Here is a 23,024-nt window from a genome sequence, read left to right as displayed (position 1 = left end):
TGATTTGAAACTTTGAATTGCATTCATAAATATTCCATCCATTGTATATTTTATTTTTTAAATTTTGATACTTTTGTACCGATATTTTTGGACAAAATTAGAAGAATACCCAAATTATTATATAATTGTTTTAATAAATAAATCGATTTTTTTGGTTCAATAATCAAAAAAGAAACTGAAAATTCGATAATTTGGTTCAGTTTCGATTTCGGTACCGATATTCAGCACAACACACACTCACACTCACAAGAGCACACCACAAAAATCCGGACAATCATATTTAAACGAGATGATGGGATATTCTCCCGTTGACTCGAATTTTTCGAGAACAAAGCAGTACTAGACTACTAGAATCGTCGAGCACTATAATCCAACAGTAGTGATAGGAAGAGAAAGAGCAGCTGGCAACTGGCGAGCGATTGATTGGCTCTCTATTAAAGGAACTCAAAAGGCGAATTCAATCACAATCTAAAAATTGACAAATTGATTGGGAATTGAATCAAAAGTTCGTTTTTTTATTTATCGAACTGAACATGCCTAACTCGAAACACAACTTTAAAAATTACTTGGAGGGTAATTTTGCCATTTAATCATTGAGTATAAATAAAACAATTATGCCAAGAAACTTCCACTCGCTAACAAGTTTCATATCAAACATAGAATGGAAAGTCCAAGGAAAAAGATGGTGTCACTAATGGACTAAAATGTCCTTACGCCATCATTTAGTAACCTTACATTCAATAACACATGTGGAGTCTCTATTGAAACCTGTCCTATCATTATCACTTCAAATTTGTCGGCCTCTTCAGTGTTCCCTTTATATTCAACAAAGATTATCGTACCTTAATTATAGTGGTAATTAGTTCACTTAATCTCAAGGGTTAAGATTTATTATAATAAATTTATTTAAAAATAACAAAACTGAATATTGCAGAATAATTTATTTCTTGTGATTAGTCGTTTCATTCGTAACGTATAGAAGAAAATAGAGACACAAAGCTGTAGCTCATAGTTGATGCTACTATTCAGATTATGTTTTGAATTACAGTATCTTTGTTTTTATTACTAATTCAATGTTTCTTAGATTTTGACATGTCAAATTCCACAAATAAAGGCAGTTGGAAAAGGAGATTTATGGATAAACCTCACGAAAAGAAATAAAGAAGAATTTGGTCATTGGGAAGATTTTTCCATATGCTTTTGGATGGAAAATCTTCTTTAATATTACTGATATCGGTATATCATATCAATTTTAAGAAAAATATGAACAATAGTAAAATATTAATAAGGCGTTAGGATCCGTATCTTTTTTTCAGGTTAAAACATTCTATCAGAATTATTTTCAGTGACTCGATATCTGAACCACAAATTTTCTAATAATATAAGATTCGAAATGATGCCACATGGACCAAGCAAGTAAGCGCAATACGGCCTATAAATATCTAGGCCCGTATATTTATCTTGATTTTGAATTAACTTAAGTATCTAAAAGTTTTAGTTGGGAATCTTGGAGCTAGCCTATCTTTTTCCTAAGAGACCATACTTTATTCGAGTAGGCACAAGGAGTCGAGACACGTGATCTCATGGAGATCTCTATATTCAACCTAGACTAATTATATATTAATATCAATATCATATTGATTATGAGGAAAGAGTTTGAATTACTAGTTTTGGTATACATTTTATATTTTCACTAAATTGACCCCATTCACAAAAGAAAAATTACAATAAGTTTTTGTAATTTTTATCGCTTCATCTTTTCTCAAGAAATATAATTGTCTCTTTTTCCTTCCTAATGTTACAATTAATAAAAAAATATTTTAATAGAAAAATAAAAGATATATAAATATTATAAGTTTTTTAAAAATAAATTGAAGTAGAAACATGAGTGTATTCGAACATTAACTCGTCATTAATTTTTTCAACATATACACCTTTATATGTAGGTGAGTATGATTAGTGATTTAAAGATAGAGGCGTGACCAATTTGCTCTTCAATAAAATATTGGACTACGAGCCTTACTCCACTAGCCCACTTCGGCTTTATTATATTACTATGTTGATTAAATCCTAAAGTCTAACATAAGTACGGATTCTTTTTAGAAAAATAATTTGTTTTATATAAATTTTATTGAATAATCACGTAACTAAGCTACTTTAGAAACTTGCATTTATATATATGAAATTATAGTATTACTTTAAAGGCTCCGTATTCTAGAAGTTTTAAATTAAGAGTGCATTTCAACTTAATATTTTTTTTTTAAGTATAGGTAGCTGATTATTAATTAACGTTTTAAATATTTATTATTGATGAACTAAATTATATTGATTAAACGTTGAAAAAAATGACCCATGACCCGTTGGTAAGCCCAGCCCACATCATCTAACTCGCACACTATGGAATGCAGCCCACTCACACCCCTCTCTCGTCCACATTTAGGCTTGCCCAACTCGTCCACCCTGACCCGTTGACCTGGCCCACTGATCAGTCTGATTGCTTTTATATTTATTCCCCTATGAAATTCTAAACCTAAATCTCCTTCCTCTCTCTTGTCTCCTCGTTCTCCATCTACTTCTTCTCTCTATAATCATCGCCACCGTCTTTCCTCCTTGATTTCTACCTTCACCACCCTTCTCTCTCACCACCATTAATGGCCCCTTTCTATAAATGCTTGTATGTTGCTTCTGGTAAATTTAACAGACAGAATGAAATCCTTCTTCCCCCTTTTCTCCCATTTCACTATCTGTGTTCTTAGTGAACTATATTATAAGTGGAATTGAGTTTCTGTGATTTTCTGTTGATGAGCTTCTTAGTAGTGTGATGGGTGGATTTTGCAATTGGTGTGTGAGGTTGCCGACCTTGGTGGTCGTGGACTTTCTGTCGTCGAATTTGACTTCTGAGCCTGACAATTTCTCTGTTCTTAGATTTATAAATATCTGTTAATATTTTTTTGTAATATAAAATTTTTTTATAATTTATATTTTACTGTAATAGTTGATTAGGGTATTTAGTTTTATTAGACTCATTACTGATGGTTACTCCAAATAGTTAAGAAAGCACGATTTATAGAGAGCAATATATATGCGCTTTCTTCATCAGCAGAGACGCAAATTAAAGCAACAATGGATTATGATTAGGAAGAAGAAAGTGGTTTAACACATTATGCACGTTTATCGTCGTCTCATAATGCGTCTGTTTATTACACTGATACACACTGTATTTACTACAATTATCCTTTCAAATGTCAAACCGACCCTTTTTCGGAGCTAATAAAGAAAGGATAAAAAGCGGGAATTGGGTTGTTGTTGTTGATGGGTGACCAGTCATATCACATTCAGATACTTGAGCCATGACACAGCCGTCTTTTTGTCTTCCCTATTCCCTTTTATTTTGCTGAAAATCATAGATCCAAAATGAACACATGTGATGTAATGGGGCAAAGGCCGAGGTTAGTTCATTGGGTCGGGTTTAGCCCATTTTTGGCTACTGGGTTCAGTTGGCTCTCTGGGATTGAATGGGATTAGGTTTTGAGAATGTGAATAAAGGCCCAATGGATCACAAGCTCAACTTTTATTTTACTTAATTCAATATTCATATTTTCTTGTGCAAATTCATTGCTAATGTACAGTAAAGGATCACTGAAATCCATATGTGTTGTCGTCTCATAAACTTGGCGTAGGCGTAACCGTAACCCGCTTTTTTGAGGCCCAAATGTATGTATTAAACTCTACACTACTGTAGGAAACAAATATGAGGGCAATAAATAAACAAATACTACAATAAGTTGATTATATAATAGCATACACATTAAGATTATCAAATTATTCAAAACCCGATATATATATATATATATATTATTTCACCAAGACTCATTCAAAAACAGCTCATTCAAAAACTTAGATAAAGATTAAACAATTCTAAATATTATTAATATTCTATTTAATTGATTCAATTTATTAACATTTAACGCTAAGCTGTCTACCTTGAAGTGTTAGTTCAATTATATGGTAGTTGGCCAATTGGGTCTTTATGGTATGTATAAAACCATATATTCTGTTCCAAACTTTATTTCAATTATTTTTTAACAAGCATTCGGAGTCAATTATCAGAACAACAATGTTCCAGCATCTAAAACCTAACAAATATACCTGCCATTAATTGAGAGGTAAATTGCACTAATACTGCAAGAAATTATGTTCAAATACACAAATTTTTCGCATCTTCTGCTAAATTATAGGTATATATTTTTAATATTGTAATTGTAATTATAATATAGTCCCTATTCAGTGTCAGAAGTTTATGCCAACATTCCTGAGGTACATTACACTACCATCCTTTCAAAGGATGTTTGTGTAACTTTATAAAAAATAAAAAAGATATTTATATATTTGGACGTAACTTGAAAGATTATCAATGTAATTTGCTTTATGCTGAAAAGGTTAAGTCACGATTGAGATTATTTATGGAAAATTGCACTCAAGGAAGTAGCAAAAACTTAATTATTGAAAGTGAAATGTGGTCAAATTTGGTGACGGAATTAGTGCATTTGAACTGCACATAATTTTGCAAACTTAATTTAAGTTAGTTTAGCTAAAAATGATAAGAAATGGAGTCAATAAACTCACTCCCAATTTTTGTAATAATAATGTGATGCAATTTCATTTTCGACCATTATTTCTGACGGCAATGTTGCAACTTTCACATTTTCTACTTTGATTTAAAAGTCGGAATCAAGCGAAATGGATTGCAAAATAAGGGAATACCAAAATTACCAAACAAATTATTGGGTGAGAGAGATTTTTAAAAACCGTAAATTGCTGAATCGGTATTTAAAACAGCACAGTACTGTACATAAATCACGGCACCGAATCATGATTACTCAATCACTATTCAATTCTCTTTTCGCCTTCTGCTCCACCCACCGCCGGCAAATTCCCCTTTCTGTCCTCTTCCCCGCTAACCCTGCCACGTGTACTCGGCCCCACACACTGCCGGTACTACTTCCCGCATTTAACCCTTTCCACCCCCCTTCCCTCTCTTCTCTTCCATCTCTCGCAAAATCGTCGTCGCTCTAATTATCCGGCGATACAAACACGTAACTTATTTATACAATTTATATTTATTTTTTTGGTTCCTCGTCTGAATTAATTACTTTGCCAATTTGATGCATTTATAACCATCTCATTAACACTGTGATCCTGCTTTTACTTTTCGAGGTTCCCTTGTAGTCTAAACAAGCTTTCGAGTCTTGAGTTTTTGATCTGTGAAAAGATTCTGGGCTTTTCCCCCTACATTTTGTTTGTTTTACTGAAATAAAGTTTGGGTTTTTCAGTGGACGGAAAGCTGGTGATGCTAGATTGATTGATCGATTGGTGCTTCGATCATCACGAATTGGTTGCTGGTGATCGAAAATTGGGGATGTCGGGACCCTTGGATCGGTTTGCTAGGCCTTGTAAGTTGAATTTCGTACAATTTCTCTGTTGTTTTTGATCTGCATTACTGTTTATTTTGCTGTTCTGTTGCCTTTCCAGTTTTGGTATTTAGCTTTTACTCTTTGGGATTTAGATAACTTGTCTTTAGCTGTTTGGTTTTGTCATACTGAATTTTCAGTCGGGTTGAAGTAATTCTTGGAGTTAATTGAGTTTTTGTGTGTTCTGAACTAGAAGAGTTTCTCGTTTGAACATTAATGGTGTTGGAAGAACAAAATTTTCTGGGAAGATATGCTATGTGCTCTTTTTACCTACATATGGTATTTTCACTTATCCTTGGTTGAAGTTTGACTAAAATTGTGCTTGCATGGTTGAGGAGTAATTTGCTCCGGGAAAGTATTTCTTCATAATTTTGTAAGTGATACAGAATAGGCCTTATTCTTGCGTTTGCCTGTACCCTCATCTTGACCGAATTTTATGTAGAAGATTCCTCCTGTGCAACCAAAAACCATTTCCTAGGACTGTAGTTCCTATGGGTCCTTAAGCAAGTTGGCTCTTTATTTTTGTATTTTCTTGATTACAAATAGTGACTTTGTATAGCAGTAAAATTGAGGGTAATGTGCTCTTGAGCTCTTCACTTCCAAAACTGTTGACATGTGCAGATTAAGTCAAGAAAGCTAAATACTGCACTAACTGTGCTGACCCTTTCTATCTCAAAATGTTATTCTCACATGTATCTCTATTTGTCTGTATTGAACAGGCTTTGAGGGTTCATCTGGTAATGATGAGAGGAGGGAAAGAAAGTCTGATTTCGAGAATTCTGAAGATGAACGAAGAACAAGAATTGGTTCTTTGAAAAAGAAAGCACTCAATGCATCCACTAAGTTCAAGCATTCTCTCAAGAAGAAGAGCAGTAGAAGAAAGAGTGATGGTAGAGTCAGTTCTGTTTCAATTGAAGATATCCGGGATGCTGAGGAATTACAAGCTGTAGAATCATTCCGACAAGCCTTGATATTGGATGAGTTGCTCCCAGAGAAGTTTGATGATTACCATATGATGTTGAGGTCATTATTCTTGGCTGTCGCCAATTTTAGCTAAATTCACCTTATCAAGTGAAACATCAATCTGCCTGTTGGTGATAAAGCTTGAGAAATGGGGAGCGACCTTCATCCTTAATCACTTCATAGATCCACCCTGAAACCATCTTATGTGCATGCGTTAGATTATTACATACTTAACATTATATTCTCTGTCAATACTTTGGAGATAGCTAAAGAATTGCATCGGTATTCATGGATTTCCCAGCAGACTTGAGCTGAGTGCATAACACATGGATTCCCTCCCGTGTTTTGTGGAAAAGTTTTGAAGCCAAGCAGTATTTAAATTTACGCTGTTTTCTTTTAAAGCAATGTCAATTGTGTTATCATTGTGAGTTTACGTCTAGGCCTAGAATTTTTCATTCTGAAGGGTGTTTATCTCGAAATTGTAGTTTAATCTTGCTTTTTCTGTGTTTCTCGCTTTTATTATGATTCAAGAACTTTTCCCTCTATAATTTTTAGAAAAAATTACATATAGGTTCCTGAAAGCAAGGAAATTTGATATTGAAAAGTCAAAGCTCATGTGGGCTGATATGATTCAGTGGAGGAAAGAATTTGGTACTGACACTATCACGGAGGTAATTCAAACTTTATAGCTAATCGTTTTCTCCGCATTTCAACTGGCAACCGTGTTTGTTTTTTCGTATTAATTCTTAATAATTGTTCTTTGAATCTTTAGCTTCAATATTAAACGAAATTTCACTTTTTGCACTGGTGCAGGATTTTGAGTTCAAAGAGTTGAATGAAGTTCTGAAGTATTATCCCCATGGCTATCATGGAGTTGATAAAGAGGGAAGGCCAATATACATTGAGAGACTAGGGAAAGTTGACCCAAACAAACTTATGCAAGTTACAACTATGGACAGGTATATAAAATATCATGTGAAAGAATTTGAGAGAAGCTTTGCCATTAAGTTTCCAGCTTGTACCATAGCTGCGAAGCGACATATTGATTCAAGCACGACTATTTTGGATGTTCAGGGTGTGGTATGCTTCTTACTTGTTCTGCTTCTTTTCTGTTAATGACATGATTTCTAGTTCAGCTGTTCTTTGAATTTGTGGAATTATATTTATTTTTTCTCTTACTGTTTCTCAGGGTCTGAAAAACTTTACCAAGAGTGCACGGGACCTCATTACACGTCTTCAGAAGATTGATGGCGATAATTATCCTGAAGTAAGCCCTGGCTTAGCTTGATCACTTTATGACGTTTTATATAATTTTGACTAGTAACATGTGTTCTCTCCTTTAATTGCAGACACTCCATCAAATGTTCATTATCAATGCTGGTCCAGGTTTCAGGCTACTGTGGAATACTGTAAAGAATTTTATAGATCCCAGGACTGCCACTAAGATTCATGTATGTTAGTTCTAACTTTTTGCCATTCCTAAGCTTTATCATACTTGGTTGAGATACTGGCTGGCTGTAAGTTACTGTTCTCTTTGTTTGTGGAATCTGTCACAGGTTCTTGGAAACAAATACCAGCACAAGTTGCTTGAAATTATTGATGCCAGGTGAAAGGGGTGGATGCCACATTTTTGTCTTGCTTGTAAACTATCATCTATTAAACAATTCCTCAACTTTTCTGTTCACTAGTGCAGCCAATTGCCAGAATTCTTGGGAGGAACATGTACCTGTGCAGATCAAGGTGGATGCCTTCGCTCTGATAAAGGACCATGGAAGAATCCAGATATACTTAAGGTCCTAAACTGCCTGGATCTATTTAATGATCTTGTTTTTGTAGAGTATAGATTTTTCCCTTTCAGAATGTTGTTTATTTTAAAGTTGTTGATTGGCTGACTTAATGCAGATGGTGCTTAATGGTGAAGCACGGCGTGCAAGGCAGGTTGTTAAAATCATCAACAGTGATGGGAAGGTAGTGTTCGCTAAGCCTCATTATCCAATGGTATGGCTTCTCTGTCTTTTTTACTTAGTAGGGAACATTTTGTCTTGATATGTCTACTTTGGGTTCAGATATCTTATGTTTCTCCATTGTTGCTGCAGCTAAAAGGCAGTGATACTTCTACAGCAGAGTCCGGATCTGAAGCTGAAGATATTGCATCACCAAAAGCCACTAGGAGTTATTCACACCTTCGGTTGACTCCAGTGCGTGAGGAGGTATGGTTGAGCCAAAAGCTTCCGCTATTGATACTTGGGATTTGGTGCTCGAAAGAAACGAAATGCATTTGAGAACTCATCTAATGTTAAAGTTGGTGCTGGGTCTTGGAAATTCCTATTGTTCCCTGTTGTTGATGAAAATTAGTGGATCATCTTTCCAGCTGGTTAGATGGATGAAATATAATGCATCCAAGTCCACTGTACTATTTTCCATGTTATAAGTTACTGAAAATGATTCAATATAAGTTTTTGGAACAAACTTTGTTTTATGCCCCTCCTTTGCATGTATGCAGTAATGTTAGGTTTTGTTAATACATGAACATGTATGATTTAGTATTTACTTGTTCAAGGATGTCATTATTTGATATACATCTATTTTCTAAGCTGACAAGAATTTTTTTGACAACCCATTTGAGAATGTCTCGGGAATGTAAATGACCTGGTATTTTGTATCTAATATTTTTTCTTACTAGTTGATATATGGCTAATTTTTATATTTTGTATCAATGAGCTTATGTAATGTTTATGTTATTTCTTAGGGTAAGGCTATTGGAACAGCTGCCTATGCTGGTAACTTCTCAGGATATGACGAGTATGTTCCTATGGTTGACAAGGCTGTTGATTCTGGATGGAAGAAGCCAATGCCTCCCCCGAAGCTTTATGTTTCTAGAGGTTTGTTGTTTAATTGGTTTGGATGCTTGATGCTTGCCATTTTCTCCATGCATCATGTCTAAATCAATTTATGGCTTTGTTATGATGCTGCTAATATACTCATTATTGTCTCATATGATCTATGCATGCTCTCTTTTATCATTATTGTTTCATATGATCTATGCGTACTCTCTGTTATCACAAACAAATCATTTCTGAATGTGGTTGGTGCACATGAATACTTTATGTCATGTCTTTGTATTAAAAACATTGAATTGTCTGTATTTATATTTCAGAGATGTTTTCACCACCCGACTCTCAGAAGGCCGAAGAAGGATTTCGTGCTCGACTCTTGGCTGCTCTCATGACATTCTTCATGTCAATATTGTTGTTTTTCCGATCAATATCATGCCGTGTTACCAAAAGACTTCCGGACACATCATCACAGCATGAGCACATCATTCAGGAATTTTCTTTTGACACGCCCAAGGAGGAGTTCAGACCACCATCTCCAACACCATCTTTTACAGAAGCAGAACTCTTGTCTTCTGTCATGAAGAGATTGGTTGAGCTTGAAGATAAGGTCAATACTCTTCAAGCAAAGCCATCTGAGATGCCATATGAGAAAGAAGAACTCCTGAATGCTGCTGTTTACCGAGTTGATGCCCTGGAAGCAGAGTTGATTGCCACCAAAAAGGTCTCTTCTATGCCTTCAGTTGTTTGGTTGAATTTTACTCTGATTTGCTTATGCTTCTGGTTTGGGACATTTTTCTTTATCTCTGTTTAAAATTGCTATGCCGTTTGTCATGGTGGAAGGTCTTAACTATTTTGGCTAGTCCTGATTGACAGTGAAAAGGTTATAGAATAACCGCATGAACTCTAGGTAAGTACTGCTGGAGAACAAAAGATGAATTTTGGGGAGGAGAGTACCTTGAGAGGAAGAAGTAATTAAGATTAAACAGGTCACAGTGTAAAAGGAATATGTGTAACTTAACAAATGTTGTACGCCTGCTCGCTTGTTGAAATTTGCATCCTGTATTTCCTTGCCCTAGTTGCCCCTGCTGTAGAGTTTAGTTTTCAGTGGCAGCCATGTGATTATGGGTTGGCCGCATCTTCCTGAAGTGCTAGAACTAAGAATTAATCTTTCTCCTAGCAGGCTCTGTATGAGGCTCTGATGAAACAAGAAGAACTGCTTGCTTACATAGACAGTCAAGAAGATGCCAAATATCGGGTAAGTTAAACAGATTCTTTCTGGTACTGGCAAATGTGTGGACATAACCTATCAAGAGAATGTGCTATGATATTTTGGTGCTGAGGTGCCTCTGTTTCTTTTGTCCAGAAGAAGAAGTTTTGCTGGTGAGATGTGTCATTTTTGGAGCTTTGACGGTTGAGATATGTTGTGCTGTATGAGGCTCACCGGACCTTCATAGTCTTGAGTTGTGATCGAAGATGTAAAATTTCGTCGATCAAGCATACCTTATGGTGTGGAACTATACTGAATGTTGCATATATGATCTGGAAACTCTACTGGTGTGATTTAAGATTTGTTTGTTTGAGAGAGATCCTCTCCTTTCGATGATGTTTGATACCTTGTCTTGTGAACTATACATACATGATTTGGAAACTTCAACCATTGTGGTTTTATTATGATTTGTTTAAGATTGATGCTTTAGCCCACATAATCACTATAACAAAGCAAAAGTACAGGCAAAAATATCAGACCTGTTAACGTGTGTTTGGAGTGAAGGATGCTAAAATCACAACTTAGCATGCACACAGCACTACTATTGAAAGCATTTAATTCTGAATTCTTTTTCTCTATAAAAAAAAATCCATTTATTGCATGGGAACAGCAGCAAGAGCAATTATTAGCGTTGAAAGAACAGCCAAAATACCTTTTCCTGACCAAGGATCTCCATGGCACAGGATGCTAAAATTTCCAAACAACACAAACAATACTAACACTAATACAAACCGCATGCGGTGTAACTTAAAATGTTCCTTAAAAACAAAACTCAGTAGAGCAGAGCTAAGCATCTGCTTGGAGAATAAGGGGGTGGTGTTTGTTGGGGCTGTAAACAAAACGCTATTTCTAAAGAATTAGAACACTATTATCTCACAATCATTATCGTTTCTGCACCTAGAAAGCAAAGAACTTCTTCTTCTTCTTCTTTTTGTCAATGTAGGAAAGGAGCTCCTCTTGCTGAGAAAGGGATTGCTCAAGAGCCTGCAGATTAGATTAGCAAAAAAGCATGTAAACATATTTTTTTCGGATGAGATAGATAGTTGTTATGTACTGATGGTAGGAAGATATGGGTGCGAACCTTTTTGGTTTCTGAAAGCTCTTGCTCCAATTTATCGACACGGTTCAGGGCACTCTGCAGCATCTCCTCATTTTCAGGTGGCATATCTGCTGGCTTGTTGCAGAGACTACTGAGCTTCTCCTCCAGTTCATTCATGCGTTTCATCATGATCAAGTAATCGGCTCTGGAGATGCCGGCTTCTGGTGAATCGTAGGTATGTGCCCGACTTTTGATCATGTCGTCAGGACTGTGCACAGAATTTGAATAGAGGTTAGCATCTGTAAGCTTCCTGGGCATGTTTCTTGTCATCCGAACCATTGTAACAACGCCCATGACAAAGGTCAGAACTCCAGTAAAGATATGGTTGCTTAGTCCTTCAGGAGCCTTACCATAATCTGTCACTGCAAGGAGAGAAACAGGAAATCAGATCATTACAAGTATAGATGTTTATGTGATGATGTTTACCTTCAAACTTACAACTACTAGATGTGTCTTGTGTTTATATCGTACAGAGATGTTGATTCAAAACACTGGTAGAACAAAGTAACTGTTTTTTCTGTATTTAATATACTTGGAAGATTCCGAAATGACATCATTTGTGAAGTTGAACAATCATGATTACGTACTTTTAGCAAGAGCCAAATTGTCGATCTTTACTGCTATTTGTGCCCGAGGAGCAGTAATGGCCTTGTCAATGACAGGGACATATTCCTGAGGCTCACCTGCATCAGGAGGATTTCTGGTTGCCTGAAGAGCATTATTCACAGTTACAAGCAATTTCATGTACTCAATATTTCTGTGTCGTCCAATTTCTTAGTAACTGTACGAGCAAGCATCGGTGCAACTTACTTCTTCCTGAACAGGAGTGAGTTGAGGAATTGCAACAGGGTCCCCACCTGGAGAATTGCTCATCAAATTGAAGGAGCTGGTTTTCTTCACACTCTACATGTCAGAAAGCAGTCGTAAATTTTATATCTGCTATAGACCAAGATACTGCATCATTTTCAGTTTCAGCTTAAAGGATCACAGATAGATACCTTTGAAATAGAACTCTCATCCTCTGAAATCGTTTTCTCATCCACAGATGAAGAAGAGGCTTTTTTTGAACATTTGTGTGCACCCATGCGGACCAACTTCAGGAAAATAAGAACACATTCTCAGAATTTTACATAACTGGTAGGTCTTAATATGCATCAGAAAGCTTAATGGACTAGATGAATATAGATAACCTTCATAATCTCTTCATCGTTCCAAGGGCCCTTATCAGAAACCATACAACCACCCTTATCTGCACAGGTGCATGTACCACCCAAGAACTCTGGTAGCTCACTGATACAAGAAACAAAGTTATGCGTACTAAGATAGAAGCTGTACAACGAAGAAAGTTTACTCGATAATCAAATAAACTCGTGGCTGTTAAGATTACTATTGCATTTGGAATTCCCATGCTTGTAGCCTTGTCTCCTAGGACAAAACGACTTCTAGATAGATATCTGAATTCCAGCAGTGACATTTACCTTTCATCGATGACCTCAAGCAGCTTGCTCTGATATTTGTTACTCAAAACCTGGAGAAAAGAAACATAAAAACTTGATTTTCATGACATTTGAGCAAAAGTTTATTAGTTAGAGCTAAATTGTTGATTACATGGATCTTGGCAGTGGTCTTTGGGTCAAGGAATGACTTGACAGTGTTCCACAAGAGCCTAAAACCAGATCCTGCATTGATAATAAACATTTGGCATAGGGTCTGAAGGAAAAGGAAAAAGGTACCATGAGATTCAATACCACCACCAAGCCAAAACCAAAAGAAACAGAGTTGAGAAAAATGAAAAAACTATGTACCTCAGGGTAATTATCACCATCAATCTTCTGAAGGCTCTGAATGAGTTCTCGAGCTGCCTTGTTGAAATTTTTCAGTCCCTGAACCAAAAAAGCAAGACTTCTTTCAAGAACTGATAGCTATAATTCTATGCAATAGCCTTAGGTACAGTGAAACTTTTGATGGTCGCCATTCATGGTTCCCCATTTAGGAGATCAAATCGGGATAATTTAGTTATTTTGTGGACGAACTTAGTCATACGTACCACTCCTTGGACATCCAAAATGGTTGTGCTCTGATCAATGTGCCGTTTGGCGGCAATTGAGCAGGCTGGGAACTTGTCAACAAAGGTCCGCTCGAACTCCTTAACATGGTATTTGAGATAGCGTTCCATTGTCGTGACTTGCAAGAGCTTCGTCGGATCGACCATACCAAGCCTTTCGATGTAAATAGGTCTGCCCTCTTTGTCAACACCATGATGCCCGTGTGGATAGTATTTGACAACCTCCTCTTTCTCCTTGAATTCAAAATCCTAGAAACAACATAGGGGGGACGGCATAAAATTTTTGTGCATTGCGGAAGTAAGCTTCGAACGAATTGGTTCATGTAGAGTGATTTTAAGATAAAGCTTAATACCTCCATAATAGTGTCAGAACCATAGTCCTTCCTCCATTGAAGCATATCAGCCCACATTTGCTTTGTTTTCTCAATATCAAACTTCCTGGCCTTCAAAAACCTGTTTCGACACATGTTTAGCACCAGTTTTACATCTTATCAATAATGAAAATACAATATTTTGAACCAGGTATGAGGAAATCAAGTCACCTTAGCAGCATATGATAATCGTCGTGTTTTGCAGGGAGTAATTCCTCCAGGATAAGTGCCTGGCGGAATGCATCGACGGACTGCAATTCCTCAGCATCATGCTCGTCCTCAAGCACTATGGACATAACTCTGCTGTTTCGCCTGCTCTTTCTAGTCAAAGAATTCCTGAATTTATTGGAGGCGCTGATAGCCACCTTCTTGAGAGAGCCCAGCCTAGTTTTCCTCTCATCCTCTGAGTTTTCCACATCAATTTTCTCCATACCTTCAAAAGATTTTACCCACAGCCAACGTCATTTATCAGTGATCGGTTGCTGGAAAATGTATTAACTTCGTCCCAAGCATCAAAGCAACAGATATCAATAATTCTTCCCATCTTCCTTAGATTTCAAATGAAGCCATTCATTACACTTCACTTTTAAGACTTGAACTTGCTAAAGTCCCGAATTTTGGCAGAAACTTTCGTTTTCTATAGTTTTATTATCATGAATGGGATGAAAAATGGATTCAAGAAGAAGATGTAAAACAGAATATATACAGGGAAAAGAGACATACTTGGCATGGCTGAACGTTCAACAGGTTCTGACATCTTGATCGCAGATGGAAAATTTGATCAAGTGTAAACAGCAGAATTTACTATGGCATGAACGTACAGATTGCCTACACCTCTTTCACAAAGTTGAGTCAGCTTCTCTTACAATTAAGAAACAAAACATCTTTTCTGCTCCATAAAACATCGCATAAAAAGCCAATTAATACACAATATTCACAACATAAGCAAAAACCCATGATGAAAATACACACATAAATCATATATAGCAATCACAGAGACATTCATCAATTCCTTCCCTGCGCAAGGAGATCAAGAATAGGTTAAAAAAAAAAGAAAAAAGAAAGGATGAATACCCGTTTGAAAGAACTGAGCTTTGAACAATTTCGTGGGAGGACGAGAGAGAGAGAGAGAGAGAGAGAGAGAAAGAGAAAGAGAGAGATAGAAATAGAAAGAGAGAGGAAAAAGGAAAGAAATTTGTTTACCAGTGAGAGGGGTTTGAGAAAGAGTGGTGGGGGAGAGTCTCTGAACCGAATTACTCTCACAAGTCTGTGGCTTTGCATAACACCAAATCAATGGCCGCCCATTATACCTTCACTTGTATTCTTTCTTCACAACACCACACACCAACAGATCTATCCCGGAAATATAGAGATACATAATCTTCATCTTTCTCTCTCTCTCTCTCGACATATATACATATATATGTAAGCAAAAAAATTAGTTAGGGAGAGATGTTCTTTGCTACTTGTCTTTGACTAGGTGTCACTTCTCCATGACCTCTCTCAATATTTCCATTTACTCATCAGTCAGTGGGATGTGTGTGTGTGCGTGAGAGAGAGAGGGAGAGGAGAGCGTAGTGCAAGCCATTCACTTTCAAGTTCAAATAAAGTAACGGCTCTATCGGTTTATTTCCCGGGAAGAAAAAGTTATTGACTAATAATGTGTTGCATGAAATTGAGTTGTGGGTGTTCATTTCATTTTATTTTATAATTTTTAATTATATTGATGTAGCCTATTACCCCATTACTTTATTTAATAAAATATTGATACAATTATATAAGGATAGTTGAATTTTTGTTTTAGAGATTTGAGGCAAGCTTTTTATAAACATATATATATATAAGCATCGAAGTTTCCTCTCATTTTAAAAATTAAAATTATATGGAGGAGAAGCTATTATTCTATTCATAGAGCCAATATCCAAGAATTATGGACCAATTATTATATGCAAGTAAGTGCGTTTGTTTGTGTGTTTAATCAGAAAGAAATGAAGTTAAATGACCGCACGTTTGGAAAACTTTTCCAAGTTCAAATATTCAATTTAACGCATAAAGTATGTTCTGTAGGCATTTTCGCTTCCACTCCTCTTTGTCAGTTCAACTGAAATCTGTTCTTGTTTCCAGGAATCAAGCCTCCTCAGGTATCGATTTTTCTTTTCACAAGTTAGTGGTTGTTCTTTGTTATTATTTTCTAGGGTTTAAAGATTTATTCGTGCACTTAACTTGTGAAATTGGATTGGAAGGTGTGAAGGGAAAATTTTTGTGTTAGATTTCATTCTGTTAATTGAAGTGTGGTTTTTTGTCTGTTGATCTGTCTTTCCTTACACACAGTTGTACATGTGATTTATAGCTGTTACTTGTAACTAGCCAGAATTGAAGTCTCAGACATTATTCATTACTAGATTGAATCTTAGTCTTATGCTCTTGAGCTCAAGTGACCTTTCTATTCTTTTTCTGGGGATTAAATGGAAACAGTATTTGCTCTCATCTCCATTTAAGAGCAGGAGCTACTCAGGTTTTAGCAGGATGTTCTTCTGAATTTAATTCAAACTGTACTTATTATTTAATTTCTGGGGAGTTTTGGTTTTCCATATATCCGTTCTTGGTACCCTAATACCCCCATTCACAGTTCATCTTGCTCCATAGGCCTCACCATTAACTGGAAGTTTTTGCTTGAATTTACATTTTCTGTACGTTTAAGATCAACGTTATTTCAGGAGATGCTGCTCTCTCAAAGGTTTTGAAATCAGTTACTGGTTCGGTCCCTGGTTTTAGGGGGACAGGATTGGTAGTTCATGATGCAGGTGCTTACTGCATGAGTATGACTTCAAAATACAATCTCAAGATGTGTCCACCCAAGTAGTGGGTGTGTATTGTAATTATAGTCATGCTCAAAATCTGAAGAACATGAGTTTGCTAAACCGAGCTCATTTCTCAGGCTAAAGATGATGGATGGTGTCCAAACTCCAGAATGAGGAGACATTTGAAGACCAATTAGATTCTTCAAGGATCTTTAAATTATTGTAGCTGTCGTTCATAAGACTTGTTCTGTTGCATCATATTTTTCTTGACACTGTGTACCTGAATAATTTTGTTAGCTGAGTAATGTCAGCTCACAGAAGCTGATAACATTTCATCTACCCTGCTGGAATTTATTTGGGAAATGGAGTAGTATCAGTTCTAATGACAGCATGGAGAAAGGAGAAACGAAAAGATTTGTGAAAGACGGGAACCCAGGAGGGCTACGTGGTTCTATCACCCAGATATAAAAGATCATTCATTACTCTCTTGGTAAAAGGTAAAAAATGTGGGATAAGTGGGGCTAACTAAAGATTTCATTTTCTGGAAATGATTACAGAATAAGTTCCTCAATAGATAAGTTGCATCAATCGTGTTATTTCATGTTACCTACTAGAGATAGCTTTACTTCTCCTTCAAAGCAAACCCCACCGTTTCACTCAGTCTCGATCCCCTCTTCTTTCCCAGATTCTGACTGAGGTACTACAGAAGCCCCTAAACTTGGATCAGAATCTTCCACATTTTTGGTCCCAATTTCCTCTTCAAGGAATTCCATCAAGATTTTCAAGGCATTAGCAGCCTCATCCTTCTCAAGCATCTTCTCCCTCTTATTTGCAGAAGATGCTTTAGCTATCTTGATCAATTCTTTAAGCCCATCTGAGGTCTTGCAAGCCTTCAAATTCTTAGACCCTTCTTCCATTCTCTCTTCATTTGTCACTTCTCTTTTGGTCATTTCTAAGTTTTCTTCTCTAACTCTTACAGTCTCCTTTTTGTGTTCAAGGAACTTAATCAGGCCCTGGAGAGCAAGCTCCTGATCATCGCTCTTCAACAGCTGTTCCCCTACATCAGCAGGAGTCACCTTGATCGAGGCTATTAGCCCCTCAGCCTTTAATATAAGCGGGTGACTTGTGATTCCAAGATAATTGGTTGCCAGCATTTTGAGGCCACAGGGGGTGCAGTAAGACATGTGAATGTGCACATCCATACGGCCAGGACGCAACAAAGCTGGATCGAGCTTTTCTTTGTGGTTCGTCGTGAAAATAATGATCCGTTCGTCTCCACAACTTGACCACAACCCATCCATGAAATTCAGTAGCCCTGACAAGGTAATCTGGAATAAACAATGCCAATTATAATTCACCAATATATAGTGGAAACTTTACTACTAAAGAAATAGTTCTGTTCTGTTTTGATAGTAATGTGCAAATAGTTGTACAAGTTGGAAACTCGCCTTTGGTCGTTGGCTTTGATGGAAAATGGGTGGGAATTGTTTTGGTGATTTCCTCCTATCAGACAGATCAATGGATGCATCAATGTCTTCCACCACAAGAATTGACCTATTTGCCGTAGAAATCAGTAATCTCCTCAAGTCGGAATTGGACCTAAGGTCAGTCAGTTCCAAGTCATAAACATCAAAATTCAAATAATTGGCCATGGCTGCAATCAAACTTGATTTGCCTGTCCCTGGAGGCCCAAACAACAAGTACCCTCTTTTCCAAGCTTTCCCCACCTTCCTATAAAACTCTTTCCTCTTCAAAAACCTGTCAAGATCATCTATTATCGTCTTCTTGATCTCCTCATCCATTGCTAAAGTCCCAAAATTTGCCGGGTGATCAAGATTCACAGCTTGCCATGGATCCCGCCGTAGTCCATGCATTCTATCATTTCTCAACGTGTGCAATTTAAGGGTCTTTTGTTCCTCTTTAACAGCTTTTGATCTTTCAATAACATATGTCAAATACTCATTGAAAACCTTGTCTTTGTGTTTCTTGTGGAAGGTTAACTCCAAGCACCTAAATTCAGTTGTCAGAGTGTGTTGGAAGTCATCGGGGTAGTTAACGTACCGGGGTTGAGTTTCTTTGACAACTATCCTCCATTTCAGTTGGAACCCACAAAACTTATCGGTGATATCGTCATTTCCTCCCACTGAAACACGGATTCTCTTCTCCTTTTCGGGCAGCGAAGCCCGAAATCTCTTGGTGGAGGGGGTAATAATGGTGGCCACATAGAGTCTTGCGGCGTGAAAGAGTTGGTTTCTGTTTAGGCCATCGAACTCATGGATGACCAAGGTTATTTCATTAGAGAATGCAGTAAAAAGGTTTTGGAGCTTGATCGAGAAATATTGACTGAGCTCATGGGGGAGGAAATCTCGGGCAAATGACCGAACTAGCACGGCCGTGGCCGCGACGGAAGCGGCGGCGGAGATCACTGTCTTGGTCGACGGGAGTTCAATATTTGAATACATTGTTCTGTTGTTTCTTTTGGGTCGTAGCAGAATCAAATCTTGGAATTCAACAGAATCCGAAAACGGGGTTCTTCTTTTGGCGCGTGAAGACAAGAATCTAGGCTGTGATTTCAGCTCCCATTATCCACAAAAAAGGCCAATATTGAAGAAGATTTTTGAAAGGATATTTGTTTTGGGTTGACGGACTGAAAAAGGTTTTCAAAGTGGAGAGAGGTTGTGTAGGAATTTGGGGGTGAGAGAGAAAACTGCACCGATGAGATGTGAATATATAGGAGAGTGACTTGGAACATTAAAGCAAAGACTTGGACTTGTAGTGGTGGTGGAGTCTTGATTCTTGGGGTTTGCTTTTTCCTGCTGCCTTCCTTAGTTGGTTGTTTATAATATATGCATTGACTTTGACGTATCAGTTCCAAAAGTCTTCAACAGTTTCTTGGTGGGTTATATTTAACTGTTGACTATCGGTCAACTAACATCAAGGGAGATTCTTGCGAAACACCAAATCTTAGAACCTCAGGCGAGGTCTATGCAAATAACCCGTTTCTTGGTACTTCCGGGTGCACTGCACCTGCTGTACTCATGGCCATTGGATTGGTCCTCACCACCTGAATCAGAGCATCTGATGCTCGAGCTTTTCCACTTCATAAGGCAGATGAATCAATTGATGTGTCGAAGAATCTTTCGCAAATTAGTGCAAACATGGATAAATTTCAAGGTATCATCAGCCAAACGCTACAAGTTATTGTGCAGCACAGTACAGTACAATACAAGAAAACATACATTGGAAACTAGTAAAATTCTGAATCCCTCAATTGTTAGTTAACTGTTATCATTCTTCATCATTTTCTTCTCCTTCATCTAACATGTCTTTTGCCTTTTGTTCATCACTTTCCTTCTTTTTCTCCAAGAGAAACTGAATCAGGCCCCCGAGTGCAACCTCAACATTCTCACTCCTCAGCAATTGCTCACCAACTTCAGCTGGGGTCACGGTTGTTTCCTCTAGCAAACTGCCTATTTCCGGGAAAAGCATGTGATCCGTAATTCCATGGTAATTAGCTGCTAGAGTCTTGAATGCAGTAGGCGTACAGTAAGACATGAAAATGTGCACATCCATTCGTCCAGGGCGAAGCAACGCAGGGTCCAATCGGTCCTTGTGATTAGTCGTGAAGACAATAATCCTTTCGTCTCCACAACTAGACCATAGACCATCGATGAAATTCAGCAGCCCTGATAGAGTTACCTAACCGAATAACCAAATGATCAAGAAATCAGATGTTGGCAGTATTGGCTTAATTAAATGCTTTAATGCATGCAGCCCTGCACATAGAAAAAAAATAATTATTGACTACAATTTTATTGACCATGATTAAATAAAATCAATTGAAAAATATAGATTTTTTACCAAGAAAAAGTTATTTGCCATGGCTTTTAGCCCACGGCCAACAAGCATTACATAGTCGTGGTCAATAGCATTTTGCTACAGTTATTGTTTTTAACCATGGTTAATTGTTGTATTTTTTGTAGTGGCATTTCATACACACACAAACCTACCTACAGATGATTACCTGGTTAGCTTTGTCTTTCCGAACTATATTGACAGTCTGGATTTGGCTTTGACTCGATTTCAGCATTTTGAGTGCTCGTTCCTCAGCCTTCCTATCATCTATTTCAATACTGCAGTCGATGTCCTCAACTACTAGGATAGACCTATTTGCTGTGTTAATCAACAGTTTCCTCAGGTCAGAATTGGTGTGGATATCAGTTAACTCCAAGTCATACACATCGAAGTTAAGGTAATTCGCCATAGCTGCTATCAGGCTCGACTTCCCCGTCCCAGGTGGACCGTACAACAAGTACCCTCGTTTCCACGCCTTTCCCACTTTTCTATAAAAATCCCTTCGCCTGACAAACATGTCAAGATCGTCCATGATCATTTTCTTGAGCTTATCGTCCATGGCCAACGTATCGAAGGTTGCTGGATGATCAAGCTTGATGGAGTTCCAAGAATAATCCCCTGAATATCTACGGAACTGCTCGCTATTGAGAGTGTAGATTTTCAGGGTCTTTTTCTCTTCTTTCATGGTTTTGGACTCCCTTAGAACGTAAGGGAAGTAGGAGTCAAACACCATTTGCTTATGTTTCTTGTGAAAACGAACCTGGAAATATCTAACTTCCTGCTGGTGGACGTATTGGCCGGGGTGTGAAGTCGGACGTGAGGACTCAACCTGTCTAGTAATCTGCCTCCATTTGAAGCTCACCCCCTTGAATTCATCTATGATTTCTTGATTTTTAGCCATTGAAGTTGAGATCTTGCTCTCCATTTTGGGCATGGTCACCATGAACTTGTTTGTATTGGGAGAAATCTTCGTGCCCAGGTAGATTTCAGCCGCTTTGTAGATCTGATTAGTTGACAGGCCACTCGATTCTTCAATGATCAAAGTAATCTCTGATGAAAATGACTTGAAGAAACTATGGATTGATAAATACACATATTGTTGGAATTCATAGGGTATTAGGTCTCGGGCTATCGATCGGATCACCATAGCCGAGGCAGCTAGAGAAGCTGCTGTGGAAACAATTGTTTTAGCAGATGGCAGGTTCCCATGATCAGGCAACATGTTTGAAATCGAAACCATGTTTGGATTTGCAGAAAAACGATCTAGAGATGATGTTATATTGCAGGAACAAGTGTTGTCCCTAGCTTTTGTATCTTTTCTCTCTGTTTATTTATTTATTGCAAGTTAGTAAGAAATAATGATTTTGTATGAAGCAGTTGAAACCGAGGTGATTGTGAAACAGACGGAGTCTTTGTTTTCTTCTGCTCGTCCCCAAGCCTGTCGGGGTTATCATTCACAAACGGCTGAAAACGTAAAACTGTTCCTAAATTGTCGATATTTTCTAAGATAGCTGTTGTCTTGTTGTATTGACCTGACGGAAAAGCTCAAGTAGAAATCAACAAAAGCACAGAGTTAAAATCGTCCAGATCAGGTCTAGTGAAACATTAGAATTATCACAATTGGCCTTTTTCATTGTGCATTTAATTCTGATTTATGACCTGAAATTTATGGGACTCAATTCCTACAACTTCGTTGTGGCTGAGTCTTCAACTTCAACGACTTCTCCGGGCTCTGTATAGGTAAAATTTCCATTTCCCTGTGAAGATTTGAACAAATTCGGCTATTCTGAGTAATCACAAGAGAAGAAGCTGATCGACTATTCGAGTACATGTAGAGTATCGATCTGTCCACTAAAAACTGCTAGGAAGTCCCACTTAAAAGATTATGTAGAAGTGGGAGACAATCAGACAAAGTTGTTTGTGATGTTCTCTTTGAGATTTTGCAGCATTGCGGGCAGCCATGTGTTAGAGATGAGGAGAATCATCCTCTCTAACATCATGGCCCATGAATAAAGAAACTTTTGTGAACAATTCAGGATTTTTGGCCTACAAATGAATTTGCCCCTTCTTTTCTTCAAACTTTTCTCAAAGGATTAGTACTGCCTTGTAAGAGCCGAGTCATTTGGCAAACAGTATAAACTACTTGCTTTATAATAGCTCTGTTATACTTATTTTTTTATGCTTAAAGAATATCAGAATCAGATCCGCGACATGACATCAAAGCAGGAAAATACTAATCCAAATTAGGTTGGTGGAACCTGTACTAATTATATGACAAGTGCAATATACTTGCAG

The 23,024-nt window shown here is 37.4% G+C and overlaps 4 protein-coding genes and 1 long non-coding RNA gene across 11 annotated transcripts; 2 read left to right on the top strand and 3 right to left on the bottom strand.

The window, feature by feature from the left end:
• Positions 4,858–10,939, top strand: LOC105169664 (phosphatidylinositol/phosphatidylcholine transfer protein SFH8). Of its 3 annotated transcripts, none has more exons than XM_020696255.1 (15): positions 4,858–4,995; positions 5,334–5,453; positions 6,191–6,494; positions 7,006–7,105; positions 7,248–7,514; positions 7,624–7,701; positions 7,784–7,885; positions 7,991–8,040; positions 8,128–8,227; positions 8,337–8,432; positions 8,531–8,644; positions 9,184–9,316; positions 9,592–9,992; positions 10,452–10,526; positions 10,635–10,939. In XM_020696255.1, exons 2-15 carry the CDS (start codon positions 5,420–5,422, stop codon positions 10,653–10,655), a joined length of 1,875 nt encoding a protein of 624 aa, XP_020551914.1. In that variant the 5' UTR covers positions 4,858–4,995; positions 5,334–5,419; the 3' UTR covers positions 10,656–10,939. The 3 variants fall into 3 exon arrangements, with proteins under 3 accessions (XP_020551914.1, XP_011088432.1, XP_011088433.1); XM_011090130.2 differs by having other exon boundaries at positions 4,887–5,096; XM_011090131.2 differs by lacking the exon at positions 4,858–4,995 and adding an exon at positions 5,192–5,217.
• On the bottom strand, positions 10,680–15,613 carry LOC105169665 (phosphatidylinositol/phosphatidylcholine transfer protein SFH3). Of its 5 annotated transcripts, none has more exons than XM_020696256.1 (14): positions 15,277–15,613; positions 14,797–14,962; positions 14,245–14,506; positions 14,056–14,155; positions 13,685–13,951; positions 13,443–13,520; positions 13,246–13,347; positions 13,116–13,165; positions 12,828–12,927; positions 12,636–12,731; positions 12,448–12,540; positions 12,225–12,345; positions 11,620–11,999; positions 10,680–11,522 (listed from the first exon to the last, which is right to left on the bottom strand). In XM_020696256.1, exons 2-14 carry the CDS (start codon positions 14,828–14,830, stop codon positions 11,436–11,438), a joined length of 1,770 nt encoding a protein of 589 aa, XP_020551915.1. In that variant the 5' UTR covers positions 14,831–14,962; positions 15,277–15,613; the 3' UTR covers positions 10,680–11,435. The 5 variants fall into 5 exon arrangements, with proteins under 5 accessions (XP_020551915.1, XP_011088438.1, XP_011088434.1 ...); XM_011090136.2 differs by having other exon boundaries at positions 14,797–14,901; XM_011090132.2 differs by lacking the exon at positions 15,277–15,613 and adding an exon at positions 15,148–15,235 and having other exon boundaries at positions 14,797–14,901.
• On the top strand, positions 15,901–17,234 carry LOC105169661. Its single transcript, XR_002287680.1, has 3 exons — positions 15,901–16,025; positions 16,141–16,214; positions 17,012–17,234. It is a non-coding gene; the product is annotated as an uncharacterized LOC105169661 (long non-coding RNA).
• On the bottom strand, positions 17,387–19,571 carry LOC105169662 (AAA-ATPase At3g50940-like). Its single transcript, XM_011090128.2, has 2 exons — positions 18,323–19,571; positions 17,387–18,202 (listed from the first exon to the last, which is right to left on the bottom strand). The coding sequence occupies exons 1-2, from the start codon at positions 19,334–19,336 to the stop codon at positions 17,528–17,530; spliced, it is 1,689 nt and encodes a 562-aa protein (XP_011088430.1). The 5' UTR covers positions 19,337–19,571; the 3' UTR covers positions 17,387–17,527.
• On the bottom strand, positions 19,763–22,525 carry LOC105169663 (AAA-ATPase At3g50940-like). Its single transcript, XM_011090129.2, has 2 exons — positions 20,899–22,525; positions 19,763–20,573 (listed from the first exon to the last, which is right to left on the bottom strand). The coding sequence occupies exons 1-2, from the start codon at positions 21,967–21,969 to the stop codon at positions 20,163–20,165; spliced, it is 1,482 nt and encodes a 493-aa protein (XP_011088431.1). The 5' UTR covers positions 21,970–22,525; the 3' UTR covers positions 19,763–20,162.

The sequence above is a fragment of the Sesamum indicum genome, linkage group LG8 (assembly GCF_000512975.1).
Source record: "Sesamum indicum cultivar Zhongzhi No. 13 linkage group LG8, S_indicum_v1.0, whole genome shotgun sequence".
Classification (NCBI taxonomy): Eukaryota; Viridiplantae; Streptophyta; class Magnoliopsida; order Lamiales; family Pedaliaceae; genus Sesamum; species Sesamum indicum.
Note: the sequence above shows the minus strand (reverse complement) of the source record. Positions and strands in the feature narration are given on the sequence as shown.